Raw genomic sequence first — 25,907 nt, forward strand, 5'->3', positions numbered from 1 at the left:
GAGTGAGTGCCCTGGGGGAGGAGGCTTATCACTGGCATTGTTTAGAATTATAGTTTACAAGCATAATAAAAAGCAGAACTCTAAATTCTTTACAGGGTTCTCCCTTACTGCCTTGCCCAGGGCAGAATCTTCCCATCTACTCCCACCTCCATTCTAATTCTCTACCCCCTGGTCACCAGGAGTGTGACATTTCATCTTCTAAGCTTTAGTTTGTTCATCTGTTCAAAAGGCATCATAAATTCTACCCCCTTGGCTGACTGAGTATTCAAGACAACGCAGAGCACACCATATATGTTCAATTAATGGTCATATGTCTACACCATGAGAGTTTCCCCATAGGCTTGTGGGGGTTTTGCAGTGCTGGAAAGTCTGTTTTAAAACACAAATTAGGGTCTCCCTGGTGGTACAAGGGGTTAAGCACTACACTGGGGGGCGGTCCACAGTCTCTTCAACACGAGTTCAATCCCTGGCCAGGCAGGGAGCAAACCACATGGCGTAGCAGACCTCTCCTGACTCGCCCGCTGCTCCCCTCAGCAGTGTATTTCAGTCAATCTGCCTGTTCTGTTCCCCACTCTGTCTCTGGTGAATCCTCTCACCCTCCGGTGTATCTCTGGCCTGTACCCCAGCTCTTGTATGTATAAATAAATCTTTAAAATAAATAAATAAAACAAAAAATTTTCAGCAACATGCATTGTATATTATATAAGTTTCAGGTGCGCATCATCAAAAAATCAAGATATATGTATTGCATTCAGTTCACTACGAAAAGTCCAATTCTCTCCTTTACCATACACTTGTACCTTTGCCCAATTTACCCACAGCCGCCCTTTGCCTTCCCTTCTGGTAACCACGAGTTGGTCCTAGATTATGAAAGTTTATTTTGGTTGTATTTAGTTCATCTTGTTTGTTTTCTTTCTACACTACATATGGTGTTTGTCTTTCTCCCTCTGACTTATTTCACTGAGCATAATACCCTCCAGCTCCACCCATGTTGTTGCAAATGGTAGGATTTCATCTTTTTTTTTTTTTTATAGCTCTCATGGCCTTAATGGGAGGCAGGAAATCCCGTATAGATCAGCACCATCTTCATATCTATATGTTTTCCGGTCTCTGAGCCTGTGCTGACACTATTTCCACAGCAGGAACTCCTTCTCCCTTATTTCTGAACAGTCAGACTCTTCCCAAGTGTGCCCAGCGCTGCCAGCTCCACAGGGCTGCCTCTCACTCCCTGGTTTCTTGGGAATCCCTGGTACTGCCTCAGATCTACTGGATTAGAACCTGCATTTTAACAAGATCTGTTTCCAGAAGGCTCATTTATTTCCCAGTCAGGGAACCAAAACAATGCCGGTTTGGCCATCCATGGACAGTTCAAGAAGCCTAGAGAGAGAAGTAGGGGAAAGATGCCCAATCAAACTCTGAAATCACACGGGGCAGCAAGTCCTGATGCAAGATGCAGCCCATGGAGATGGTTTCTCCTTTGCCCACCAGACCAGGGGTGGGATTCTCCAGAAAATTTTTCCTTACGTTTACAATTTTAATCCTCAGTACATTTAGATTTAGGAAGTCTTGCTCTAAATTGTTGGTTCTCAAACTTACTTGCACATTGGAATAACCTAGGAGATTTTTTAAAACTTCACACCTAGACCCCACCCCCAAGATTGTCTGACTCAATTGGTCTGAGACATAGCCTAAGCATCAGGGCCTTTCAAAACAATTAAAAACTTCCGATGATACTAATACTCAGCAACGTTTGACAACCACTGCTCTATAAATTTTCGTTATACTTCTTTGTGGGACCTCCTCCCTTCCCCCAGTTCCTCTGGTAAACAGTACGTTCTTTACAGAGTCTAACAATTGTTTTTGCTGTGCTTTGCTACTATGTGCTCTTCGGCTATTTATATTCCACAAATACGTGAATCCATCCAGCGTCTGTCTTTCACTTTACATAATCTCCTCAAGATCCACCTATTTTGTGTTCATCATTAGTGTCTCTGTATGTTTTCACACTTCTGTTAAACTATAACTCTTTTAAGTGCAGTATGTGTTTTAATTCAATTTTTACCACCTCCTTCCTAGCAAAGCATAGCCATATAATAGTTAAATATTGACTGACTGAATGATAAATGAAATTGTGATCTAAAGATGTTTCTAGAAACCATAAGTGTAGCTTTTGTCCTAATTTGAAGACTGACTGAATATATCCTTGAAATTGTGGAGTTATTTCTCCTTTAGTTCTAGGACCAGCCTCAGAAGGAGGCTAGAGTTAGAATGAGCTTCTTACTGAGAAGAGCCTCCGGGTCCCTGCTCAGCTGGCTGCTGCCATCTCCATGAACTGCTTAGAGAAAGCTCAGCTTGGAGTCAGAAGACTCCAGAGAGTGATGCAAAATGAAGCAACCCCTCCCCACACGCCATGCACAATTCAGAACTCTTGGCTGAACTATGATGATGTTATTGTTTCTTCCTCTCCAGGGTGCCATTTTGAAATTTATGGGGATTGTTGTCCTCACTATGAAGGCATCTGTTATTGAAATGTTCCTTGGTAAGTACTTTTATATGAGTATCTGGATACACTTTTAACATTCTCCTAAGGTCCAAAGAATTTTGCCAAGAAAAGATTTAAACCAAGATAGAGTATATAAAGAGTACAGGGCATCTTTTTCATGATAAACATTTTGGAAAGAAGTCTAAGTAAGACTAAGTATAGATCAAATTTAGAATATATGTGTATACATATTCATATGAAGCAAATATACATATTACACATGTGACTGTATTTCACATATACATGTTTATACATGTTTTTATATTGTGTATTCTTCAGCAACTAGAAAATATTTTAGATAGGGCATATTAACACATTCTGAATTTAGGAATCTTCTTATTTCTTCATTTTTCAAAAAATTTCTTCAAGTGTCACTGACTTGGCCTTGTGCATGAACACCAAAACACAATTTTGGATAAGCCCCCAGGAAGTAGTATGTCTGTTAGAACAGGGAAAAGTGATGATGGGTTTAGCACTAAAACCCAAGGGTAGTCACATGTTAATGTTTATAATTATCAAGTTACCAGTCATTTACATATCTATGTAACATTGGGGTACATTTCACACCTCCATATATGTATATGCTTCACTCTCCCTCCACCAAACCTCCTGTGTCAATGACCTCTCCCCCTCGGTCCTCTCCCCTCTCATCCCTCAGATAAACAATCCATACGTCATAGAGTCTGCGTGTTCTTGCTGTGCTTTGCCAGTGTGTGCTCTTTGGTATTTATATTGCACAAATAAGTGAAACCATCCAGTATCTCTCTTTCACTCTCTTATTTCACTAACATAATCTCAAGATCCATCCACTTTGTCTCAAAGGCACTGTTTCATCTATATTAATTGCTGAGTAGTAGAGTCCACTGAGTATCTACATTTGTTAATCTTGACCACATTGTGCCGTGGCCTCATCAGTTATGACCATGGGGTCACTCTGAAACTTTTGCCAGGGGAGGGTGGGAAGACCCTCAGCTGTATTTGTTTACTAGAGTTATTGTAACAAAACACCACAAACTGGTGGTTTAGAACAACAGATTTTATTCTCTCACAATTTTGAGACTAGGAATCCAAAATCAAAGTGTCAATAGTGTCAGTTCCCTCAGAGGGCTGTTCCACGCCTCTCTCCTAACTCCTAGTGATTTGCTGGCAGTCTTCGGCATTCCTGGCATCACCCCAATCTCTTCCTTTATTGCCACAGGGTGTTCTTCCTGCAAGCATGTTTGCTCCATCCCCCTTTTTATAATGACACTAATCATATTTGCTTAGGGCTGAACCTACTCCAGTATGGCTATGTCCTAACTTAATGATACCTGCAATGACCTTATTTCCAAATAAGGGCAAATTCTAAAGTCAGTTACCAACTGATAAGACTGATGATACAAAGTAGAGATGCAGCTATGAGAGTCATCAGGGCACAGGCTATGCTGAGGTTATGTCTCCCCCACCCTTGAGGGCTAAGAACCCCCATCCACCCAGCCAGCTACCATCCACAGCAGCTCCCACAACAATGTGAGCGAGCCCACCTGCTTGCTCCCTTTTAAAGGCTCACCAAATGGCCGTTCTGCTCTGGCCCTTCCCACTCGTATTAAGTTGGTGGCAGCCTCCCTGCCCCAAACCTATACCTCTCTAAGTGTCCGTAAGTATTTACTGATTTGGCAACTGATTAGGTGGTCTAGACTATGTCTTTTCTTGAAAGTAACTGGACTATAATTTTAATTCATTCCTGATAGGAAGACAGGAACACAAGCACATAATCACCATGTCAATGATGTAAGAAAGCACGTTTCATTATTGTTAGTCCATAGGGTTACAATAGGACAAAATTTAAAAATAGTTATGATATCTTTTTCCAGTTGTCAATGAAACCTATTCTATATAATATATATAAGGAATATATTATAGATGGAAACTATACAGAAAATATAGGATAGGAATTATAACCCTACTATTATTAATATTTTGGTGTATTTATTTCAGTTATTTTTCTCTGCATATGTTCTAATTTTATCAAAATCATTCTTTTTTTAAAGATTTATTTATTTATGCATACATAAAGCTGGGGTACAGGCCAGAGATGGGGGGATGAGAGGATTCACCAGAGACAGAGCAGGGAACAGAACAGGCAGACTGGCTGAAATACACTGCTGAGGGGAGCAGCGGGAGAGACAGGAGAGGTCTACTGTGCCATGTGGGTTGCTCCCTGGCCAGCCGGGGATCAAACTCGTGTTGCAGAGGCTGCGGATTGCTTCATAGTGTGGTGCTTAACCCCTTGCGCCACCAGAGAGGCCCCTCAAAATCATTTTTAAGGTTAAAACTGAGTACTTCTCAGGTCACCTTGTGTACATCATTTGTAATAAATGAGTAAGATTCCCCATTTTGGGGACACTTTCAAGATTTCATTATTTCCAGATTGCCTTTAGACATAATGCTATAATGTAACATTTTTTACATAAATTTTTGCCTATATTTCTAATTATAACTAGGGATGTATTCTTAAGGGTATGTTTTCTGGACAAAGGTTACTAGTATTTTTCAGACTATTGATATATATTATCAAATGACTTTCCAGAATGACTCCACCTAACTAGACTCTCCCAATAATATACTGGAATGCCCTAACCCCATATTCATGCCAAGATAAAGTATACTCTTGTGTTCAATATTTACAGACATGACATGGAAAAATACCCCATCATTTTGTTTAAGCTTGCGTTTTTTTAATTTTTTTATTTTTTACATCACTGTACATTTACATCACTGTTTTAGCTTGCATTTTTTTAATAAGGTTGAACATTGTTTCAAGTTTATTCATTTGTATCTTCTATGCTTATAATTTTTTTATTTATTGGATTTTAAAACCTTTATGCTTCACTTCTCTTAAATGTACTGGAGAGAAACTGGAGGAAACTTTGTCACTTAAGCACTTGATTTGTTTGAAAATTTCAACCACTCCTAGTGAAAAGTAAGAACTTTTCAACTACAAATCTTGAGTGTGTGTTAGTGGTAAAGCGGTGAGCATAGATGCCTTCCAAAACTTGAAGATTGAATTTTTTTTTTTTGGTTGAGTGCGTTGCTACAGAGTTGGTAAATTGTGATTGCCTTGGAACTTTGGGTTGTAGACAATTCCTCAAAGCTTCTAGACCCAGTGGCCGCAGTAGCCAGATACCTAACTATTCCCACAGAAGAGACTGACTTTCAGATCTATATTTCGCTTTGTTTGTTTGTTTTGTTTTTACATTTTTAGAAGGACAGGTTTATTAGGAAAAGGAGGGAAAAAGAGACACCTGCAGAGTTGCAGGTGGGCAGGAGAGCTGTGTACTTTGATGTATTTTGTATTTTTTATTTTGAAGTGAGCATCAATCCTCCATCTCGGGGATCTGCCTGACTTCCTAAGGAAAAGCACACAAGTCTGATTTTCTGTCTCGCTCAAGCTCCAGGAGCAATTCACCATTTCCAATACAGTAAGAGAGGTCTTGCTGTTGAGGAATGAGGGCCTGCTCCTGGGTATGAGCACACGTGAAGGCTTATTGACAGCCCTTCTCTTTGGGAGTGGTTTCTGGGGAGCTTTAATTAACAAGCATCTAAGACAGGGAGAGCCTCTGTATCCATTAAAGATGATGACTTTATTAACCACTGCTGTAAAACTGAGCCCAGCTCTGTGTGTTTTCCACCTGGAGGGTCTTGAGTGAGCAAATGTGAGTGATGGGGTGGTCTTACCGAAATATTTATAATCCTAATGGTACTAAGACTTACAAACCACTTGCCACAGAACACAGGCCAAGAACAGTATTTAGTTTCCATAAGAATTGATACCCAATTTATTATTATTTAACTTCCCCCTCTACATAAGGTAATTTTTTCTATATATTTATGTTGTACTTGATTTTTCAAAGTATTCTAGAATTCTAGTTATTTATTTTTGTCTCTAATATAAAGATGTGGTCTTTGCACAAAGTTTATGACACAGATTGCTATAGAAATTAGACCTCCGGGACAGTTGCACCCACTCAAACCCCAGAAGTAAATAACACCTAAAATCAGTCTGCCTCATCTACCTGGCTAGACTTATGGTCCTGTCCTCACTTTCGCTTTTCTTTTATGTTTCTTTTCTTGCAGGACATGGTATCAATGATCCAGGACTCAACTAATGCTAATAGTCAAAACTGAAGATCATTCAATAGCTGCATTGTTGGCACAGATTAGCTAATCATAGTTTGAAGTTTTCTTAACACGTAACAACATTGCCACTTTTTCCTTCAAAGACAGTTGTTTATTCAAGAATTCCTAAATCCATTAATGACTAAATGAAGCACTTTGTTCTGTTAATTAACGAACACATAAACTGGGGAGCAAAATGTCTATTCTAGTTGTTTCATTGTCTCATGGTCTCATGTTCACATCCAGAAAGGGGGTTTCTTAGAAAAGTGACTAAGATAAAGATAAACCAAAGTGTGTCACCATTTGTTGGTGGAAAATATCCTAGAGAGGAAGGATAAAGAATTGACAAGATATTTGAAACAAAAACTGCTTTTCTGTCTAAAGTAGAATTAGTGTAGTTGCAGAGATGTGAGCTTTATCAGACATTGCTAATAAAAAAAAAAAAGCCATGGAAAATTTTTGTGATATTTTAATATATTTTATATATAATATGTATTTATATACATAAAGGATATATATTTTAAGTGGGCATATCTTTCTGACAAAAATTCTATTTGGAAATGTATTTTAAGAAAATGATGGATCGATACAAAGATGAAGCTATTTGTATTCAATTGGGAATTAGCTAAATTATAATATATCTGTACAGTGCAATACTTTACAGTTAAAATTATTATGAGGAACATTTAATAACAAGGAAAAATGTTTGCATATATGATTATGTAGAAATAAATTATGAAACAAACGTTATAAGCAGTATGAGAACACCAAATATTTGAGTAAAAGCATCTATATGAATATATGTATCATATAGAAAAAGACTGAAAATATTCTTTTGTGTTCATTCAAATTTCTTGTACTTTTGTGTTTTCTACTAGGAACATTTATCACTTCAACCAGTGTTTTTAAAAACACAAGATTCAAACAGTAATGTGACTTTAAATTAAAAAGAATAGAGCTCCTTTCTGCCCCCTGTTGGTGTACTTGCAATAACCAAATGCTGTTGGAAGTTCTGCTCCTGTTTCTGAGAAGGAGGCGCCATTGGCTGCAGCTGGCCTCCTCAATGAGCAGAACCACGTGCTGCTAGAGCAGACCCTCGGGTCACCCCTCACACCTCGTGACAAGTCTCTCTTCTTCCCAGGTTCCTTTCTCCTTGTCTTTCTTCCCCAGACACCCCTCTCTGAGATTTTTCTGTATCTCTTCCTTTCAACCCTCGCTCTGTCACACTCAGATGCACACACATGTGCACACTCATACACACAGACACACCTGCATTTCCCTGGTCATCAGAAATTGGCTACTGGATATTTAGTGTGACACAGAGGGACGAGCAGGAGGAGGGCATGCGTCTCAGGCTACCTGTCATTTATTCCTGGGACCAAGCAATTCAGTGGGTTTTCCCAGGTCTACATTCCTTCCTTGGAAAATAGAGATGTCAGGGTTGGTGAGATGACATTTGAGAAGTGTGAAACAGAGGACGGGGATCCAAAAAGTGATTTGGAAAGGCCCTGAAAGTAGACACTAAGGAAACCACACAAGGACCTAGTATTTCCCCAAACTTAATATTAGAGGAAATGAGTTCCACAGATGAGAATATGTTAATGTGTGCTTGAAATATAAGGCTCAAAAGAATTTAGTGAAATAATGTTGATTAGATTTTTTAAATTTTCTTCATGCAGTTTTGCTGGTGACTGGAGTACATTCAAACAAGGAAATGACAAAGAAGAGTAAAAGGCCGAAGTTCAGTAAGTAAAATTGCAATTTCGATCCCCTCTCCTAGAAGGCTCGTGTCTCCCAGGTGGAAGACTTGTTTCAGATATTTTGGAAGGTGTTGGGTTTTTGGTTTTTGGTTTTTGTGTGTGTGTTTTGGTCTTAACTACTTTGCACTTAGACTAAATAGTCATGAGTCATATTTATCATTTATCTCATTTCAAAAAGTCTTTGATACAGGAGTCCTGGTTATAAGGTAAAAGATGTTAGAAAATTTCATAATGCATATATGAAAACCAGGCAACGCTATGTTTCTTTGGTTAAGATGGTAAGTAGGTATTTTTCTACCGTTGAAATGCTGTCTCAACTCCCCATATCAGAAAATTCAGTGTGGCTAATGCAATGACTGCCAGTCTCCTAGCATAACCTGGGATCAGAAGGTAAATTTCACCAAAAAAAGCTCAGGAGGTTTCACACTCAGTCAGTGTAAAGAAAAAAAGTAAGTTTTGACTTCAGGTAGTTTATCAGTTAAGATTAAATGACAGGGCCTGCCTGGTGGCACAGCGGTTGAGCACTGGGTTGCAAAGCTGCCCGCAGCCTCTGCAGTGCCCCGGTTCAATGCCCAGCTGCCAGGTGAAGGTCCAACATGGCGTGCAGACCTCTCCTGCTGCCCACTGCTCCCCTCAGCAGTGTACCTCGTCAGTCTGCCTGTTCTGCTCTCCTCTCTGGCTCTGGTGAATTCTCTCACCCTCCCGTGCTTCTGACTGTACCCCAGTGCTTATATAAATAAATAAATAAATCTTTAAAGAAAAAAGATTAAATGACAGAAAATCCAAAGCAACTGTTGTTTAAACAAGACTGATGTTCTTTCCCTCTCCTGTAAACATAGTTAGACCAGATTTTTATGAAGGTTTCACAATTTTCAGGGAACCAGGGTCCTTCTGTCTTGTCATTCTGCTTTTCTTAAGTGGCTCCAAATTCATTATCCAAAATGGCTGCCCCAGCTCCACCCATCATTTCCACATCCCCGTCAGTAGGAAGGGAGGAAAAGAACATATAGAGATAAATCCAAAAAGTCAAATATTCCACTTCTATTTAAATGCCATTGATCAGCAGAGTAAGGGAGAATGCAAAATGTCTTGATATCAAGCAGCTACATGCCTAGCTAAAGCTAATGAGCTCTGTTACTATGAAAGCAGGGAAAATGGATATTGGAAAATAACTGGCAGACAGGACATAGATGAGAAATCTCACTTAAATGCTGTTAGCATACTGAGATATCTGGATCTAAATTTACAGACTTGCGGGACCTTTGAAATAAGATCTCATTTATGAGATACTATTAATTATAATTAACAACAAAGTACTTATTTATAAAGGACCATAAAGGAAAAGTCTTAAATATAGTGAATGCTCTGTGGTCTCCCAACTGAAACTTCCTCATAGGCATTCAATTAGGTGCCTTGGAATAGAAAAATTAGTAATTTGGGATGAAAGATAAAGATTTGCTTCATATCCCACTCTTTGTTTCTTCTGCTCCTTTAAACCCTCCATGTGGGATTTCCTGTTGAAATGAAACTAAAGGGCAGCCATCCATAGCCTACTAGGCTGAAATACTAAATAGAAATCAGTTGTTTATTTATTCTTGTCAGGACCAAGAGCCAAGAGAATCTGCCAAGGGGCAGATGTGTGTTCAAAACAATCATTGGGTTAATGTGGAGACAAACGCACACCCAAGTATGAATTCCTCTGGGCTGTTTCCAGTATCTTCATTAACTCATACACAAAAATCATGAAAGGTTCCATGATTTCCATGACAACAGTTTCCAGTGATTATGAAAGACTATGCTAAACAACCCAAGGGCAAACCTCTTTGAGAGATCTCAAATGGATTGAATTTCTGATATGCTGAATTCTATTCTTATTCTCAAATCTCCCTAGTGATGCAGCACATTTGAATCAATAAATGCATGAGACTTTCCTCTAATTAGAAACTCTGGCACAATTATTAAGTAAGGGGAGAGGGATATACAATGAAGGTAATAGGATATTCCCAGAACATGGTAATATCGGATTCTTGACCTCAGGGTTTTTCTAAATCATAGTCCATAGCAATTTTCTTTTTTTTTTATATTCAGCATTGCAGTCTGCTGCTGCGGTAGGTGAGTGATGTAACTGAGGCACATCATTCATTCATCTGACAAGTATTTAGTGGGTATTATCTTACATACCAAGATACAGCCACAATCAAGTCTCAGTCTCTCTCCTCACAGAGTTCACAATCTTGGAAATCATAAGGCAATCATGATCACTTATGTAGAAGCTAGGATGGAAGAGTTCACGGTGCCCCAAAGTATATGGAGAAGCTATGTATCTGGGGAAGTGACACCAATGCTGATCTCTGAAGGCCAAACAGGGACTGGCCGAACAAAGGGAAAAGGTATATATACTCAGGTAGGACATAGCATCATGCCCAAGGCCTGAAGAGCAGAAAGAGTTAAAGGTAGTTTCATATGGCTGAAATACAGAGTAGCAGGTAGTGTGTTGAGATGAGAGATGGGAGGAAGCTGGCGCCAGTTGATGGGGAGCTGTATTTTCCTCTCCAGGAATCTGGTCCTCATCATAAGGGCAGAGGGGAGTATCTCAGTTTAGATTATTTTGGTTGCAATTAGCAGAAATGCAAGGTTGATTTGCTGAAATGAAGAAGGGGACTTAGGCCAGACACGGGGTAGCTCTTGGGCCAGGAAGAGCAGCTGAACTGCAAAGGAAAGACCCCAAGGATCGGCACCTCTGCTTTTCTCTGTGATTCTGCCTCATTGTCTCCCTCTTTCTCTACAGACCGTGTCTCTCAGTCCTGATCCCAAATTCCTGGGAGAGAGAAGACAGTTGCATCAGCCAAGCTGTCAGGGTGGGTCCCGGAGAAAAGTAATTCTGTAGTGTTAGGGAAATAAAACAATCCAGCCAGCAAAACCACTTCATATGGATATATGAAGGGAGGGGAGAGCACAGACTATTTGTTAGTGAGTAAACATTATGGATTTACATACATGTAAAGGTAGGATTCAGTAGCAAGTCTGGACAGAATTGCACAGAAATTTATAAAGTGGAAAACAACAATGACTACTTTTCTTATCTCATGAAGAGATAAATGCATGTTCCTCGTGACAATCTCTTGCATACCTGGAGAATTCTGTGCTCCTGGAGCTGAGTTTATGGAACCAAGGGTCAGAAGGCTAGAGATCTTGCATTGTAAAATCAGAAGATTGGCTTTTTACTGGCCTCTTATATTTTCAGGGAGACCCTTTAACAGAAGAGGATGTCCAAAGAAAGCTTAACTGTTTTGCTGTCAGTTAACACCTTAAAATATATCTGATTATAGAAAATATATCAAATTACACTGAAAAGTTTTCAGCAGAAAAGTGAAACCATAAAAACAGGTCTTCAAAATCACTTTGACCCGATATGACACTGGACTAGATCAGGGGTCCTCAAAGCGTGTTCCCGAGCGTTTGCATTGCAGAGACCGTTTGCCCTACCCACCCCAGGCCCACGGAATCATGAAATCTATGCGTAGGGTCTGGCAATCTGTGTTCAACACATTTCCCATGGTGATTTGGAGGCCTGGTAAAACCTGAGATCTAATGACTAGAAAGATACCAGACGACGCACAGGTGCAAGTCTGAACTGAAGCCTCTCTTCCATGGCCGCTAACCTTCCTTCTGGCCAAGACTCAACGTCTACCACCCAGGGCACTGAACACAAAACCACTATGAGGAGGTGACTGACCAGTGGACAGTTTACTGACCCTGGCTATGCATGTGGCACTGCTCCTGACTCTGGAAGAACTAGTGCCCAAGACATGTTGACAGGAGTTGGCAGAGCCAAATTTGAAACTCTGTGTAAAGTTCAATACCAGAGGCTTTCTTAGTGGCCTCTTCCCAAACGAGGCAAGACTAATAAATGAAGTATGTGTCATCTGGAGACACATGAAGGTGTTAGAGGATCAAGGGCTGACTGAATATAGGGAAAGTGTAAAGACAGAGAGAAAACAGGAAAAGGAAAAACAGCATGAACTTCCTTTGGCTTGGCCTGAGACCATGTGGCATATTGGAGGATCTAGTCTGTGCACACACGGGGGTCCTGTTGCTTTAGGGAACTGTCATATTCTCTCCTGTTACATTCTTTCTTTTCTTTTTCCTCTCATCTCCTTTTCCTTCTTTCCATCTCTTTGGTCTGTCCATAGGCCCTAGTGGCCCTCACAGACATTGTTTAACTCCTTTGGGATCCCCCTCCCCCAAAAAGTTAGTATATGTCGAAAATAATCCAGCATGGGGGCTTACCAAGGAGGAAGAAAGGATGACAGAAAGAAGTGGGACAAGTCCATTTGGCTCTACTCATTCCACTCATAATGACCATCATTTGCTTTCCTGTACACAGTTGTAGTGGGTACAATTTACCCCCCCCCCATATTTGGCTTATCACAACCCATCAAGTAACTGCAAACTGCCAGTTGCCAAAAAGTTGGGAAATTCAAATGCCATCATTAGAGGAATTTGCTCCCTGCCTGCCCAGACCCTGGAAGGCTGGTGCAATCTAGAATGTTCAGGGAGTTTGCCTGCTCTGCTCACTGTCCTGCCCTTGTTAGCCTTAGAAGTTGGACTTCTCCATTTTCTCTTGGTTGATGGTATCTTAGCAAAGGTGAGGAAATCTCATACCTAGGATTTCACCCCAAGGGGCACAATGCCAGGTTCTGCTCAGATGTGATACTCCTCTACAGCAATTGCTAGGAACAGGGGCATATCCTTACTGGAATCCACACCCATTCCACTCCCACATTCCCAGTCTTGGAAGATCATTTCCTCTCTATCACTCTTTGGGTCACCAAGTCCAGTGCCCACAAACAAGGGGGATTGGAGGAGACCAAACCCCTGACCCTGAGGGAGAGTTGTCTTCAGGCTACCCAGCCCTCTCTCCTGCCATCCTGAGCTCCAGAAGTTAGGAACAAAAATCTTAGAAAGATCCAAGAGAATGAATATATGTTAATATGTTAATAAATTAACTTGCAGCATTCTAAGTCCAAGGTAAACTTGCCCTACTGCATGAAATGAATGTTATCTGATTCACTTTTAGAGATGACCCTTGTTCTCCTGATATGTTTTGGAGTCATCATTCTGACTTACCCAGAGGCACTTCAGTGGTAGATTCAATCAGCATGAACCTAGTCAAACAGCTTCTAACAAATTACCAAAATGGGGCTGCATGTTTGTCTTGATTAGCAAAGGCTACAAATGATGGGAAGATTTGTGTGTAGCCACAGCACTCTTCTCCCAAGACAGTCATGATACCTTACGAATTTTAAGGATGAATTTTATGTTTGTTTACATTAACACATTTTTAAAAAGCCTGTTCTTCAACTCATGGGGCTCTCAGCCTCCTGTCCTATGTTTCCACATAAATTGCATGCTCCAGGGAATGACCCATGCCTGGCAAAGTGTCTTAAACTTTGTCTTAAGTTTAAGAGAGATAAGTTGTCTTGTTGCAAAAGAGATAGGTTTCAAAAGTTTTTAAGTTGTAAAATCACAATAGTTTTTCTACAGGTAAGCAAGCCCCAGAAGAGCCTCTGAAGAGCCTCTGAAGCAATGACCTTAATCCAAAGTCAGAAGAGACAGCACCACACAGGGCGAGCCATGACCTTAGTGCCAAGCAACAGGTCTCTGGCCGTGCACCCGGCAACATCTGCCTTCCGTGAGCCTTCAAGCTCATAGCAAATAAATGTTCACACAGGATGGCCTTCGTGGACCTACCTGACATTGCCGACATACACGCAAAACTAGCTCAGATGGCTCTAGTGAGAGCTACATCTCCTTTACCGTGTACTTACCACATGTTTTATACGAACTTTATAGTCTGTCTCCCCAGCTAGACCAAAAGCACCCTGAAGCCATCATTAGTGTTCATGAGGTAGTCACCGGATGGATGGACAAATGAACAGCAACAGCAGCCCCCCCCCCCCCAAAATCACTATACATAGAGCAAAATGTGACAGATGCTACATAAGAATAATGAGTCTACAATAGGACTCATACTGGTTTCCCCTAAAAAGCATTCAAGGTAGGATATGAAAAATTAGTAGAAATTTACAGACAGAGGTAGGTGCAAGGACTTTCTAGGTGCACAAGGTCCAAGCAACACAGGCGCAAGTGCAGCATGAGATCAGGGAACCGTGAGTAGTGAGGTTGGTCTGAATGTCAAGGCATCATAGGATGCAGCTGAAGGGGGTAAAGAACAAGACAGACTGAGAAGCTTTGTTCTTCACCACCATTTGGAGGGTAAGGACTGGTGAGAGTTTTCTGAGCAGGACATCTAGATGATGAAGACAACAATCAGCAAGATAAATAACAGCAAGATTTTTCCACAAGCTGTGAAGATACATTCTGAAATATTTCCATTACATTGGAGTCTGTTGAAATACTCTTAACATGGGGTGAAATGTATGACCTTTAATTCACTTCGTTCTCTCCAATAAGTTAACCTTCATAGTGTACAAGGTGTGGAAAGAGTTTTGCAATCAACCTTGAAAGGATGGATAATTCCATGAGGTGCCTCAGGGATGATGGGATGAAGAGGTCCTTGTTCTAGGACTTGGTTATTTGCTGTGTTGGACACTGATGGAGAGAGATACAGTGGTTGTGGGATTTTGGTGTAACATGCACATGGCTTCCTGGGTAGGTTTACATGTTGTTAGCTATGCCAACTTGTCAGCCATCCCTGTGGCTCACCTGCTTCATAGACACCTGGTGCTAACACAAGTGTGTCCTCCACACACATTGGTTTGTGTGCCCTTTCTCATCCATGAAAAAAGATTAGGTTTCTACCCCTCCTCCTTATGTACTGCTGAGAAGGCAAGCAGACTTTCTCTGTATTCAGAGTTTTAGTTGAATAAACCCTACCATGGCAATTCTCAGAAATAATAGGAAAACAATGCAAGGAAAATTACAGTGGAAAAGTTAAAAATTATACTACCAGGCACAGCACTGGCAAGTCCAGAAGTTCCATGGAAAGGACTGTGGAAAGACTTTGGGGTTTTGCGAATTTTTCCTCAAGGCAGCAAAAAGCTATTGATGGTTTTTAACTAAAGATGCAATGTGATTAAAGACCATTTAAAGAAACAAAAGATTGTTTTGCAAAAGAGGTCACTTGCAAAGGAAAAATCAATAGGAACTGATCAGATGTCATTTTTCAGGTGTCAGATGTCATTTTTCTTTCTTTAAACTACTCTTTCTTGAATAATTCTCTCTAAAATAGGGTTTTACTCTAGTTGAATATTATAAATATCAAAACTATTTATGCATAGGTGCTTTTATGCTATAACAATTCTTCCTCATTTACAGCCAGGAGGCAAGCTTACAATGCTTCTCTAATTGATTAGGAAATTTATTTTCCAGAAGCATGTGACTTGTCTGAGATCATTGAAAAGATGAATGGCAACACAGGAAGTAGAGTATATAGTTTGATTTGACCTGCTGCATATCAATTTATTGCATGTAACATCATCCAATAATCACTCTATTACTAGACCAGGCAGGAGACCCAATCCGGGGCAGAACATTTGCTCTTCTAACTTTAAAATTCCAATGTTGCATGAAAGCAATGGCCCATACTATGCTAATTTTTCCCAGGACCCCTCTGAGATCCATATAACTGACATATGACCCCAGTGGTCAGCAACAGAAGTCGTGCCACAGTTCTAACCATCTGGGTTACAAATGGTTCTCTTTTCTCTGTGGCTGGTGCGAGGGCCTCTGGGAAGGAATCCTTGGCAGATTTGAGATGCTCTAATGAGGCCTCAGTCATGAAAGTGATAGTGACTTAAGGAATCACACAAGGAAGAAGCAGAGCAGGGCCAAGTGCAGATTTCTCTGCCAAGGTCCCACTGAAGTAGATCTGGGCTCTCCCAGATCTCTGTGGCTTTAGCCAAGGTTTCCTTTTGCCATCAACAACTGTCCACAATGGAATGAATGGAAGAGTCTCTCTTCTTGCTTTCTCCAAGTGTTACTAGGAACAAACCATTTTAGGACTTCTAAATAAGTTCTCGCCTGAGGTTAATAGTGGAGATGCAAACCTCCTCCCAACTCTCTGCTTAGGCATCTGATAAATATCTGTGGGACAGCAGACCTCTCCTGACTTGCCCACTGCTCCCCTCAGCAGTGTATTTCAGTTAATCTGTCTGTTCTGTTCCCCACTGTCTCTGGTGAATCCTCTCACCCCTACACCTCTGGCCTCTACCCCAGTTCTTGTATGCATAAAGAAATAAATCTTTTAAAAAATGAATCCAAAGGAAATGCAAAGATAAATCATTTCATTTGGAGATTCTTGGATGGTTGCAAGAAAAAGATGACTTCCCAAATAACTGGGAGAATATTGGAAAGAAATAAACTAGGTTTCCACATTCTCAAGGAAGAGCTGCCAGCGGGATGCAAATGGCTGCTTCCTCCTGCCTGGATTTAGCACTTATACTTTCCAGTGATTTGGCACATTTACTCTGAAATTGTTCAATAACTCACTCTTTCCATTTTAATTTTTTATACAAATTTAACAAATATTTGACCTTTCCCCACACTTTACCATTGCATCCTGTCTTCCCAAAATGCATATGCATTTCTTTGATTTCACTTTCCCGTGCATGGTAAGAGTTGCTAGAAATTGCTGGAAAAATCTAGCAATTTTGCTAATCCAGTTGGATGAGCATAAAGCAGATATTACTGAAGATACTTCTCAGACCTTCTAAAAACAAGACCAAACAAACAAGCAAACAAGAAAAATGCCCCTTCAAGGAAGGATGAGGAGAACTAATTATCAGAAAGTAAAATATTACCATGTAGGGGGCCTCCCCGGTGGCGCAGCGGTTGAGTGCTGGGTTGTGAGGCTGCCTGCGGCCTCTGCGGCGCCAGTTCGATCCCCGGCTGCTCCCCGGCCACCAGAGGAGGGTCCCACATGGCGCGCAGACCTCTCCTGCCGCCCACTGCTCCCCTCAGCAGTGTACTTTGGTCCTTCTGCCTGCTCTGCTCCCCGCTCTGGTTCTGGTGGATTCTCTCACCCTCCTGCGCTTCTGACTATACCCAGTGCATGTATAAACAAACAAACAAATAAATAAATAAAACATGCCTCTATTAAAAAAAATATATATATTACCATGTAAGGCTTCTCTGGTGGCTCAGGAATTAAAGTCTCAGCACTATCAAGCTATTGCTAACCACCGCAGCATGAGTTCAATTCTCCAGCTAGGGAGGAGACCTGCATGGCACAACAGACCTCTCCAGTCTCACCCACTGCTCCCCTCAGCAGTGTATTTCAGTACATCTGCCTGTTCTGTTCCCCACTCTGTCTCTGGTGGATCCTCTCACCCCCCCTGCACCTCTGGCCTATACCCCAGTTCTTGTGTGCGTAAATGAAGATAAATCTTAAAAATTTTCCCATGTAACTTTTTTCTCCTTATCTTTTAATGTTAATTCTTTGATGGAAAATCCATTTGGGTTGGTCTGCCAGGAGATCCAAAATCTTAGGGTGCCAAATTTACATTCAAATTGAATCCCGGTTTATAGAGCTGTCACCTCCTATTTGAAATAACTAAGAACTAAGAAGGAATGCTTTCATTTTCTGTATATCTAAGGGATGAGAAGCCTTTGGGATGGGAAGTGATTTGTGGCAAGAGAAAAGCTGAACACATTCAGTTACACCCAGGGATCAAACAATTAACTAATTTAAGGGGAGGCTACACTGGCATCTTCAGCGCCAAAATTGCCTTTAAAAAAAAAATACTCTGAGACTCAAAATAGTAAGAAGAGGCTTGGGTATCAGGGTTTGAAAGAATGAAAGATAAAAAGAAAATAACTTTGGCAGGGAGGGAATCTGCAGTGGGGAGGAAGAAACCACAAAACTGTTTTCAGCACAGTGTTCCACTTCTTAATGTAGACCACAAATTGTTTTAGCCTGTGATCAAACTCAGCCCCTGGATTCCCAGGAGAAGGACTTCCTTGCTGGCCCAGCCTGAATGGCAGAGATGGCCTGGGAGGGGTGTTTAAAAAAAGAGCAGGAGTTCTAACTTCAGTTCTCTCTCCAGTCTGAATGAAATGCAACTCTGCTCCATTCAGGTATGGAATAGTTAAAAAATAAAAAGTGTGCGCTTGGCTACAGCTGGAAGCCATTAACACAGCTCAGTAACCCAGTTAGCGGGTGGGTGGCCTGGCCTGGATCCTGAATCTGTGTGTAATCACAGACTCCCAGCACTGGGCGGGGCTTGACTTCTACCTCCCACCCCCTGTAAAACTCTCCTTGGCATCGGTTCAGTTTCTGCTGCACACTTCCAGGCCCTTTGAGGCTCAGGAGGCAGCCTATCACTTCTAAGGCAACTTCAATTGCTAGAAAGTTCTTCTAGGCAACATTTGCCTCTCATAGAAAGTCTTCTGTTCAGTTACAGCTCAGCTTTCTGGTGTCCTAGCAGACAACAGCCTTATTCAGAAAGACAACCATCCCCTGCGCTGTATTCTTACCGCTTAGAGCCAAACAACCCATTTCTGCCAACCATTGCTCACTAGAGATATGCTAGTCTCTAGACCCTCCTGAGGTGCTTACTCTTCAAACCGTGTTCATGTTTCCACCTCCCTTCTAAAGGACGGGTTCCAGCAGGGAGTACCTTCCCAGCCCAAAGGGCACCATTACAGTGTCATCACAAGACCTTTTCTTTCGAGAGTTTTTGAGGGAAATTTTCCAGGCAGATTAATCACACCACCCCCTTCTAGGTAGAGTGATGAGAACACCTACTTCAGCTCATTGCCAGGCATGCTTTCAGCTCCAGAGACTTGCCTCCTGGCTGGGGCCTGTCTCACCATGGAGTAACAATGCTGAAGAGGTGGGAGGAGAGAGTGAATGAGCTCAGCAGGGGAGTTCCCAGTTCTCTACCATGTGTTCATGTGACTGGGATAAAAATCCTTGCCTCTTGAGACTGGATCTAGGACAGGAAGATACTCTTGAACTGATCTATGCAGCTTGTCCAAAAATGTTCCATCGAATTCCACGTCCTTCACAGAACATAAGCTCTCAAACCTCCCTCACCTGACCTGATCCAGTTCTGCCTACCCCCGGGGTCCCTACAGGCTCCCGAGCCTGCCCACCTTGTCCTGACCCCAAGGCCCATGCTCCTGCATGTGCCTTCCTGGAACATCTTCTCCTCCTCTAAGGTTGTCTTTTTCTGGGCTAACCCGGGGCTTCTGAAAAGCCAACACTCTCCCCCATGGACTCAAGGCAGCGTTTCTGGCCACTGGAGGAAGTCTTTTCCCAGATCTTACTTCTTCCATTAATTGATTGTCCAAACAAGCCTAGAATAAGTCTCTTATTTTTGCTCTCTGCAGGTTAAATGCAATGGATGGTCATTGTCGTTCTTTTGGTCTGAGGAACATCCCAATCACATCTTTGTTTTCATTTTGTGGAGAGGCCCAGCATCAGCCCAGATGCTGGCTTTTAGAGATCAAGTAAATGAACAGCTAAGACTTAGAGTCATCTCATATATAAGCTGCTAGCACAAGGTAAAATTTTCACCTCTTTTTGCATTCCCAGCTGTGCCTCAGATCAGTTGTGATGTCAAAGCTGGAAAGATCATCAATCCCGAGTTTGTTGTGAAATGTCCAGCGGGATGCCAAGACCCCAAATACCACGTTTACGGCACTAATATCTACGCATCCTATTCCAGTGTGTGTGGCGCCGCGATCCATAGGTGGGTAGCTACTTAATCACTAGCAAGTAGGGCGCGCATGGGGAGCCTGGTACAAGTTTCCCCTCATTGAGCAAGCAAAAATGTACAAATTTAACTGAGCACCCTGTATTTCATCCAGCCACCCTACCCCATGGGATTATGCAACCCTATGTGTTCTGACTTCTCTAGAGAGTTCTACTCTTTCATGTTCATGACGGAAACCAAAGTTCCTGGTGATATAAAGCCTTTTGTTCTTACTGTATTATGAAGCAAGGAAATAATAAGATTAAGGAAGGTACAAAAGTTTGCAGAAGAAATCTCACAGCTAAGCTGATGGTCTGGAAACAAATGCCAACAGGAAAAACAAGGAGGAAGACAGGTGGTACTGCTTGGTCAGCTGATTTGGGAGTCGGGAAAGAGGACAGGAGAAAAATGCTGTTTTTTAAGTCTGTACCACGAAATAAAAATATTTTGCTTTCACCCAGAAGTTAACTTCATGCAAAAAGGACATACACAAATCTACACCCACGTGCACAAATACACGTGTGCATGTCCCACAAAATTGCTTGCTCATGTGCATGCATGGTTCCATGTAGCTTGTGCTTGCACACACATGCACACCTTCTGCTTGTTCCTGAACATGCATATTCATGCTCACATACATGAATACACATATTCATGAATCACACATATATGTGCATGCCTCTACAATACACTAACACCATCAGCATTTTCCAGTCTGTGTCTATGTAGACACTGGCATCTGCAACAGAAGCTGACAGGTTTTAAGGCTACTCGTGTTTTTTCTGTCGTGATCTGAGATTGTTGGGCCTGCTGGCTCTCTCTTGCCTTTCCTATGAGGTAGAGAACCAAATTTTGACTCCCCATAGATGTCAACATAATGACAGTAATCCTATATCCTCACACTATGATTCTCTCCTTCTAGCATCATCTTAACCCTATGAGGCTGCTGTTAGCATACCCATTTGTTAGACGAAAAACTGAGGCATAGGAAGTTAATTAAATGGCTCCTTCCATGCTTGTCCAGGATCAGAATTTGTGTCCCTGACTTCCAGCCCACAGCCCAGGTGACACTTTTACTTAAGAACTGGTGGGGGGAGAGGGGATAGGAAAGGTCCAGCTCTGCTTAGGGTACAAAGCGAGGAGTGGGGGGTGGTGTATGCTTTGGAGCAGTTAGCGCTGGGGAAGGCTATAAGAAGAACAGACAGAGCTCTGGGAGAAAGTCAGAAGGGCAAGGAGAGCAATCCCAGTGTGGATTGGAGTGTAGGAACTTGCTGCAAAGAATATAAATGGAGAAAGAGGGACAGAGAAGAGCTTAAATGTTTCAAAAAAAACAGATTTGCTACTTGAGTTTCTGAGTGCCAGTGTAGCTTCCTGGCCCAGTGACTGATCTAGTGGGAAACTCTATTAGGAAAAAAGTATTATCCATGGGGAGGATGAATAGAGGTCTTAAGGGAAAATGGATACTATCAGTTTCATTTTTCACAAACAGTCTGTTTTCAGGAGGCAGGATTTAATACAGAGACATGAATAGAAAGTGCTCGAGGGACCGCCTGTCACCGCCAGAGTCCTCCACAGTCAGACCTGGGAAGCCAGAGAGACCACGCTTTGGCTTAGAAATTCATATTTAGCTTAAAAGATTTAATATTCATACACTATATCATGCTTAGATGTTATTTTTTATGAGTGAATCCCTTGATTCTCTCAAACCAAAGGGATCATGAACATATTTGAGATTTGAGGCATCATATTTTGACTCTGGCATGTCCTGAACTAACTACTGTATTTAAAATGGAACCAAGCACTGGGCAAAAGGGGCGATTTCTCTGTGAGGGGTCTTCTCCCTGCGGAGTATGCTTCACACTGATTTTTGAGCAGATGCCCACCAGTAGAATAGCTGCCAGTCCAAACCTGGCCTTGCAGTGAGCAGTCCCTTCTCTATGGCCAAGAAGCTGAGTTTAGCTAATCCCAGTACCCTGGTGCCAGGACTAGGAAGGAGGTGAACCTCACGGCCACATCCAGCTTCATCTAGGGCATAGGAGAAAGCACAGAAATTGAGCTGGTTTTGCTCTTTAAGAAATATATATCAAGTTCCTAACCTTGAGTGAAGATAAAAATGAGATCACATTTACATATTCTCCAAATTATTTGTAGCTCTGAACCCGCATTGTCAAATAAGTGAAGACACAAGGGCCTCCCTGGTAGTGCAAGGAATTAAGTCTCAGCATTATGAAGCTAGCTCAGCCACTGCAGCACGAGTTCGATCCCTGGCCAGGGAGCTGACCCACATGGCGCAGCAGACCTCTCCTGTCTCGCCCGCTGCTCCCCTCACCAGTGTATTTTAGTAGATCCGCCTGTTCTGTTCCCCACTCTGTCTCTGGTGAATCCTTTCACCACCCCCCACCTCTGGCCTACACCCCAGCTCTTGTGTGCATAAATAAATAAAAATAAATCTTAAAAAAAAAATGAGTCACAGCCTATTTCAGGCTCTGCCCCACCTTCGGAATCTCCTATGGTGGTCAAGTCTCCTGTATATCCACCTCCATGAACTACTGTCACCTCCTGTAGTTTATAGACCACGCACCTCCCAGGATCTATCCTCCTCTAGAAATGTCTAGAAATATCCAGGTCCTCCAGCCATAGCCACCTACAAGGGTGAGGCTTCACCCTTGTCTCCAACAGGAAAATCTCATAAGATATTTTCAACATTTCTGCATCCGGAGCTTCCCCAAAGTCTGGGTTTCCAGTCTTACAAATCTCTCAGTAGTGAAATAAGCAGTCCAGTCCAGCTTGAGACCCCCCTGGTCCTCCTGTTCCCCCTAAGGAGCCTGACAGAGCTCAGCAGAGGTCCCCTTCCCTTGACTGGGGTAGCAGCTGCCAGTGCTTGACTCTCACAAAGGAGCAGGTATGTGCACACAATGTTTCCTCAATACAATGGAATACAAATCCAAGGCAGAACAATTTCTGAGGGAAAAGAAAATGGTAAGAGTGATTTCTATTCTCCCCATTAATTATAAATAAAGGCACCACAGGATTAATTTTTTTTAGTAATTAGAATTCTCAGCCTATACCAGTAGTATGTTCGTGTTTAACAACCAACTCTACAAATGGGGGGTGGGGTGGAGGGAAATGGCTTGCCAATTCCTGTGGTGTAAATACTCACACCATGGCTGATTTCACACTCCCACTGTGAAATGAACTTATGCAATCCTGAGAGTAACAAATGGCTTTTGAAAATCAGAATAAGTTGTGCTTTGACACCAGTGACAGACCTTCCAATACAGAAGCATAAATTAGTGTCCTTTTCCATAATGAGCATTTCCAGTCTAGTTGGGAGACAAAATTAACTCAAAAAAATTTTAGGAAATCAAAAGATCAATTAAAATCAGTCCCTGTCGTGAGATAAGATGCTAAGACATTAGAAGGGGTAGAAAGGGGCGTTGTAGGCTGTTCAGAATCTCTGTGGAAAAGGAAGCATTAGGGACGGAGCAAAGCCTAGTCTGGCAGAAGTAGAAGGACTCTGGGCTCTCCAGAGGGACAAAGCAATAGGAAAAGAAATGTGTGGGTGGAAATCTCTGTCAGGGGAGCTGAGAGCTGCAGCTGGAAGTGAGGTAACCCCATTAGGAGAGGTTCTGAAAGAAGAGAAGGTAGGCACACAAAGACATGAGCGAGTAATGAGGAACCAATGTTATAAGGTACCTGTGTTTTGAAACCTAGTGGCATCTGTGCCCAAGTGGGACAAACCCAAGATTCCTGGGCTCACCTTCCTGCCTTTCAATTTATTAGTTACAAAATCTGATGTTGTTAGGGAGAAATGATGTCCTGAGCTAATCCCATACAGGCTTTGTGGACCCCACTCCCACTCCAGACTAAAGCCATCAAGACACTGGGAAAGACAAATCCCATCACCACCAAGGGAGGGTGGCTGGGACCTGAGGATGGAGTTGGGCAGCCAGGTTGGGTATAAAAACCAAACACGTGGGCCTTGGGGGGCTCGCTATCGCTCGCCTCCTGGCTTCACGGCTCCTGGCTGGCGGCCAGCTCTCAGAGCGCCATTTTGGGATTCCTGATCGGCGGATCGGGTAGGACTCATTTAAAACTTTGTCTCCCACTTTTCTCCCAGAGCTGTACATTTCCTCATTTCCCCTTCCCTTGTAAATAAACCTTTATTAACCTTCGCGTGTGCCTGCAGTAGAGCATTGATAAGTCCTTTTAAGCGCGCGGGTGAGGACCCACAGTCAGGCACCCCGTTTTGTATCGGAGTTGCTCTACAACAATGTCACTCAACCTGTCTAAGCCTGATTCTATGAAATGGGAATAGCAGTTTTCCCTCCACTCTACATCTCAGCCGAGCTTGGAGGATCCAATGAGATTCTGTATGTGGGAATGATTTTAAAGCAATTAAGTGCTTTACATGTCATGTATTATTATCAATTTCTGGCCTTGTGGGTCATTGGAAAGTCAAGTGTTGAAAGATGTTGACTGGCCATGAAGGTGGGGGCCAGGAAACAGCAACTCTCATTCCTACAGGGAAGGAAAGGTGTTGATCGGAATAAGTCTAAGCACTTTTTTAGCTCCCCTGTATCGTAAATCACAGCTACCCAAAGGAGCCATTTTTAGGGCTCTGGGGTAAAGAAAATGACAATGTGAAAGTGATGTGTAGGGTAGAATGGAGCCCTTGTCTCTAGTACATAGAAGGAAAGAAGTGGCTATGTGAGTTACTGTCTCATCATGATTTGATTCCTAGAAATTAAAGAAACTATTTCCAGTTTGGGGGAATTCTTTATAATTAATTTAGTTGCATAGCTTCCTTCTCTTGCCCCAATAAAAGGTATGATTTCCTTTTCCAAATTCCATATCACCTTTTGAAATAACTGGAGTCATCCCGTGAGGTTACAAACCCAATTAGGAATTGTCAGGAAAGAGGTTTTATTTTTTTTTTCAAAGATTTTATTTTTATTTGTTTATTTATACAAGCACTGGGTACAGTCAGAAGCGCGGGAGGGTGAGAAAATTCACCAGAGCCAGAGCGGGGAGCAGAGCAGGCAGAAGGACCGAAGTACACTGCTGAGGGGAGCAGCGGGCGGCAGGAGAGGTCTGCGCGCCATGTGGGACCCTCCTCTGGTGGCCGGGGAGCAGCCGGGGATTGAACCGGTGCTGCAGAGGCTGTGGGCAGCTTCGCAACCCAGCGCTCAACCGCTGCGCCACCGGGGAGGCCCAGGAAAGAGGTTTTACCTAAAAGAACTAATGGGAATGAGAAAACCAAGGAAAAGAAATTGGAAGCATGGAGGTAAAGAGAAAACTCTGGACTCTCTGACAGAATGAACAATCTGGTCAGTAATAAGAGAAGAACAGGAAGAGAGAGGGAGGGGTCAAAACCGGGGAGGGAAGCACACAAGGGCCTCTGGTGGTGGGAGAGCTTCAGGGACTACACCTGAGGGGAGAAGCCAATTACTGTACAAAATGAACGATGATGCAAGGAAATAAGTTTGGAGAAAAAAATTAATTGAATTTAATTTAAATTAAAAATAAAAAAAGGACAGTCTTCCTGGGAAATCAGGTACCTGGCAATGCCATAGAGGTGCCATTTTGGGGGGTTGGGGGGTTGAGATTAAGATCAAGGTAAACCTCTTCTTAACCTCCTTGCTCTCCTATCTCTAAATAAAGATGCGGGCTGGTAATGTAATCTTCTGATGACATCAAACATGTTTTTTCCTTCAAAAATTA

The 25,907-nt window shown here is 42.2% G+C and overlaps 1 protein-coding gene across 3 annotated transcripts in view; it reads left to right on the top strand.

The window, feature by feature from the left end:
- Window positions 1-2,331: 2,331 nt before the first annotated feature.
- The window catches only part of VIT (vitrin), a gene marked incomplete at its 3' end in the record, with an annotated part of 73,655 nt that continues 50,079 nt past the window's right edge, over window positions 2,332-25,907 (top strand). For all 3 annotated transcript variants that reach the window (XM_084235848.1, XM_084235847.1, XM_084235846.1), the window contains exons 1-3: window positions 2,332-2,539; window positions 8,380-8,445; window positions 20,024-20,180. In XM_084235848.1, the coding sequence (XP_084091974.1) occupies window positions 2,440-2,539; window positions 8,380-8,445; window positions 20,024-20,180 (323 nt within the window). In that variant the 5' untranslated portion in view covers window positions 2,332-2,439. The remainder of the gene's footprint in view (window positions 2,540-8,379; window positions 8,446-20,023; window positions 20,181-25,907) is intronic.

The sequence above is a fragment of the Talpa europaea genome (genome assembly GCF_964194135.1).
Source record: "Talpa europaea genome assembly, chromosome: 6".
Classification (NCBI taxonomy): Eukaryota; Metazoa; Chordata; class Mammalia; order Eulipotyphla; family Talpidae; genus Talpa; species Talpa europaea.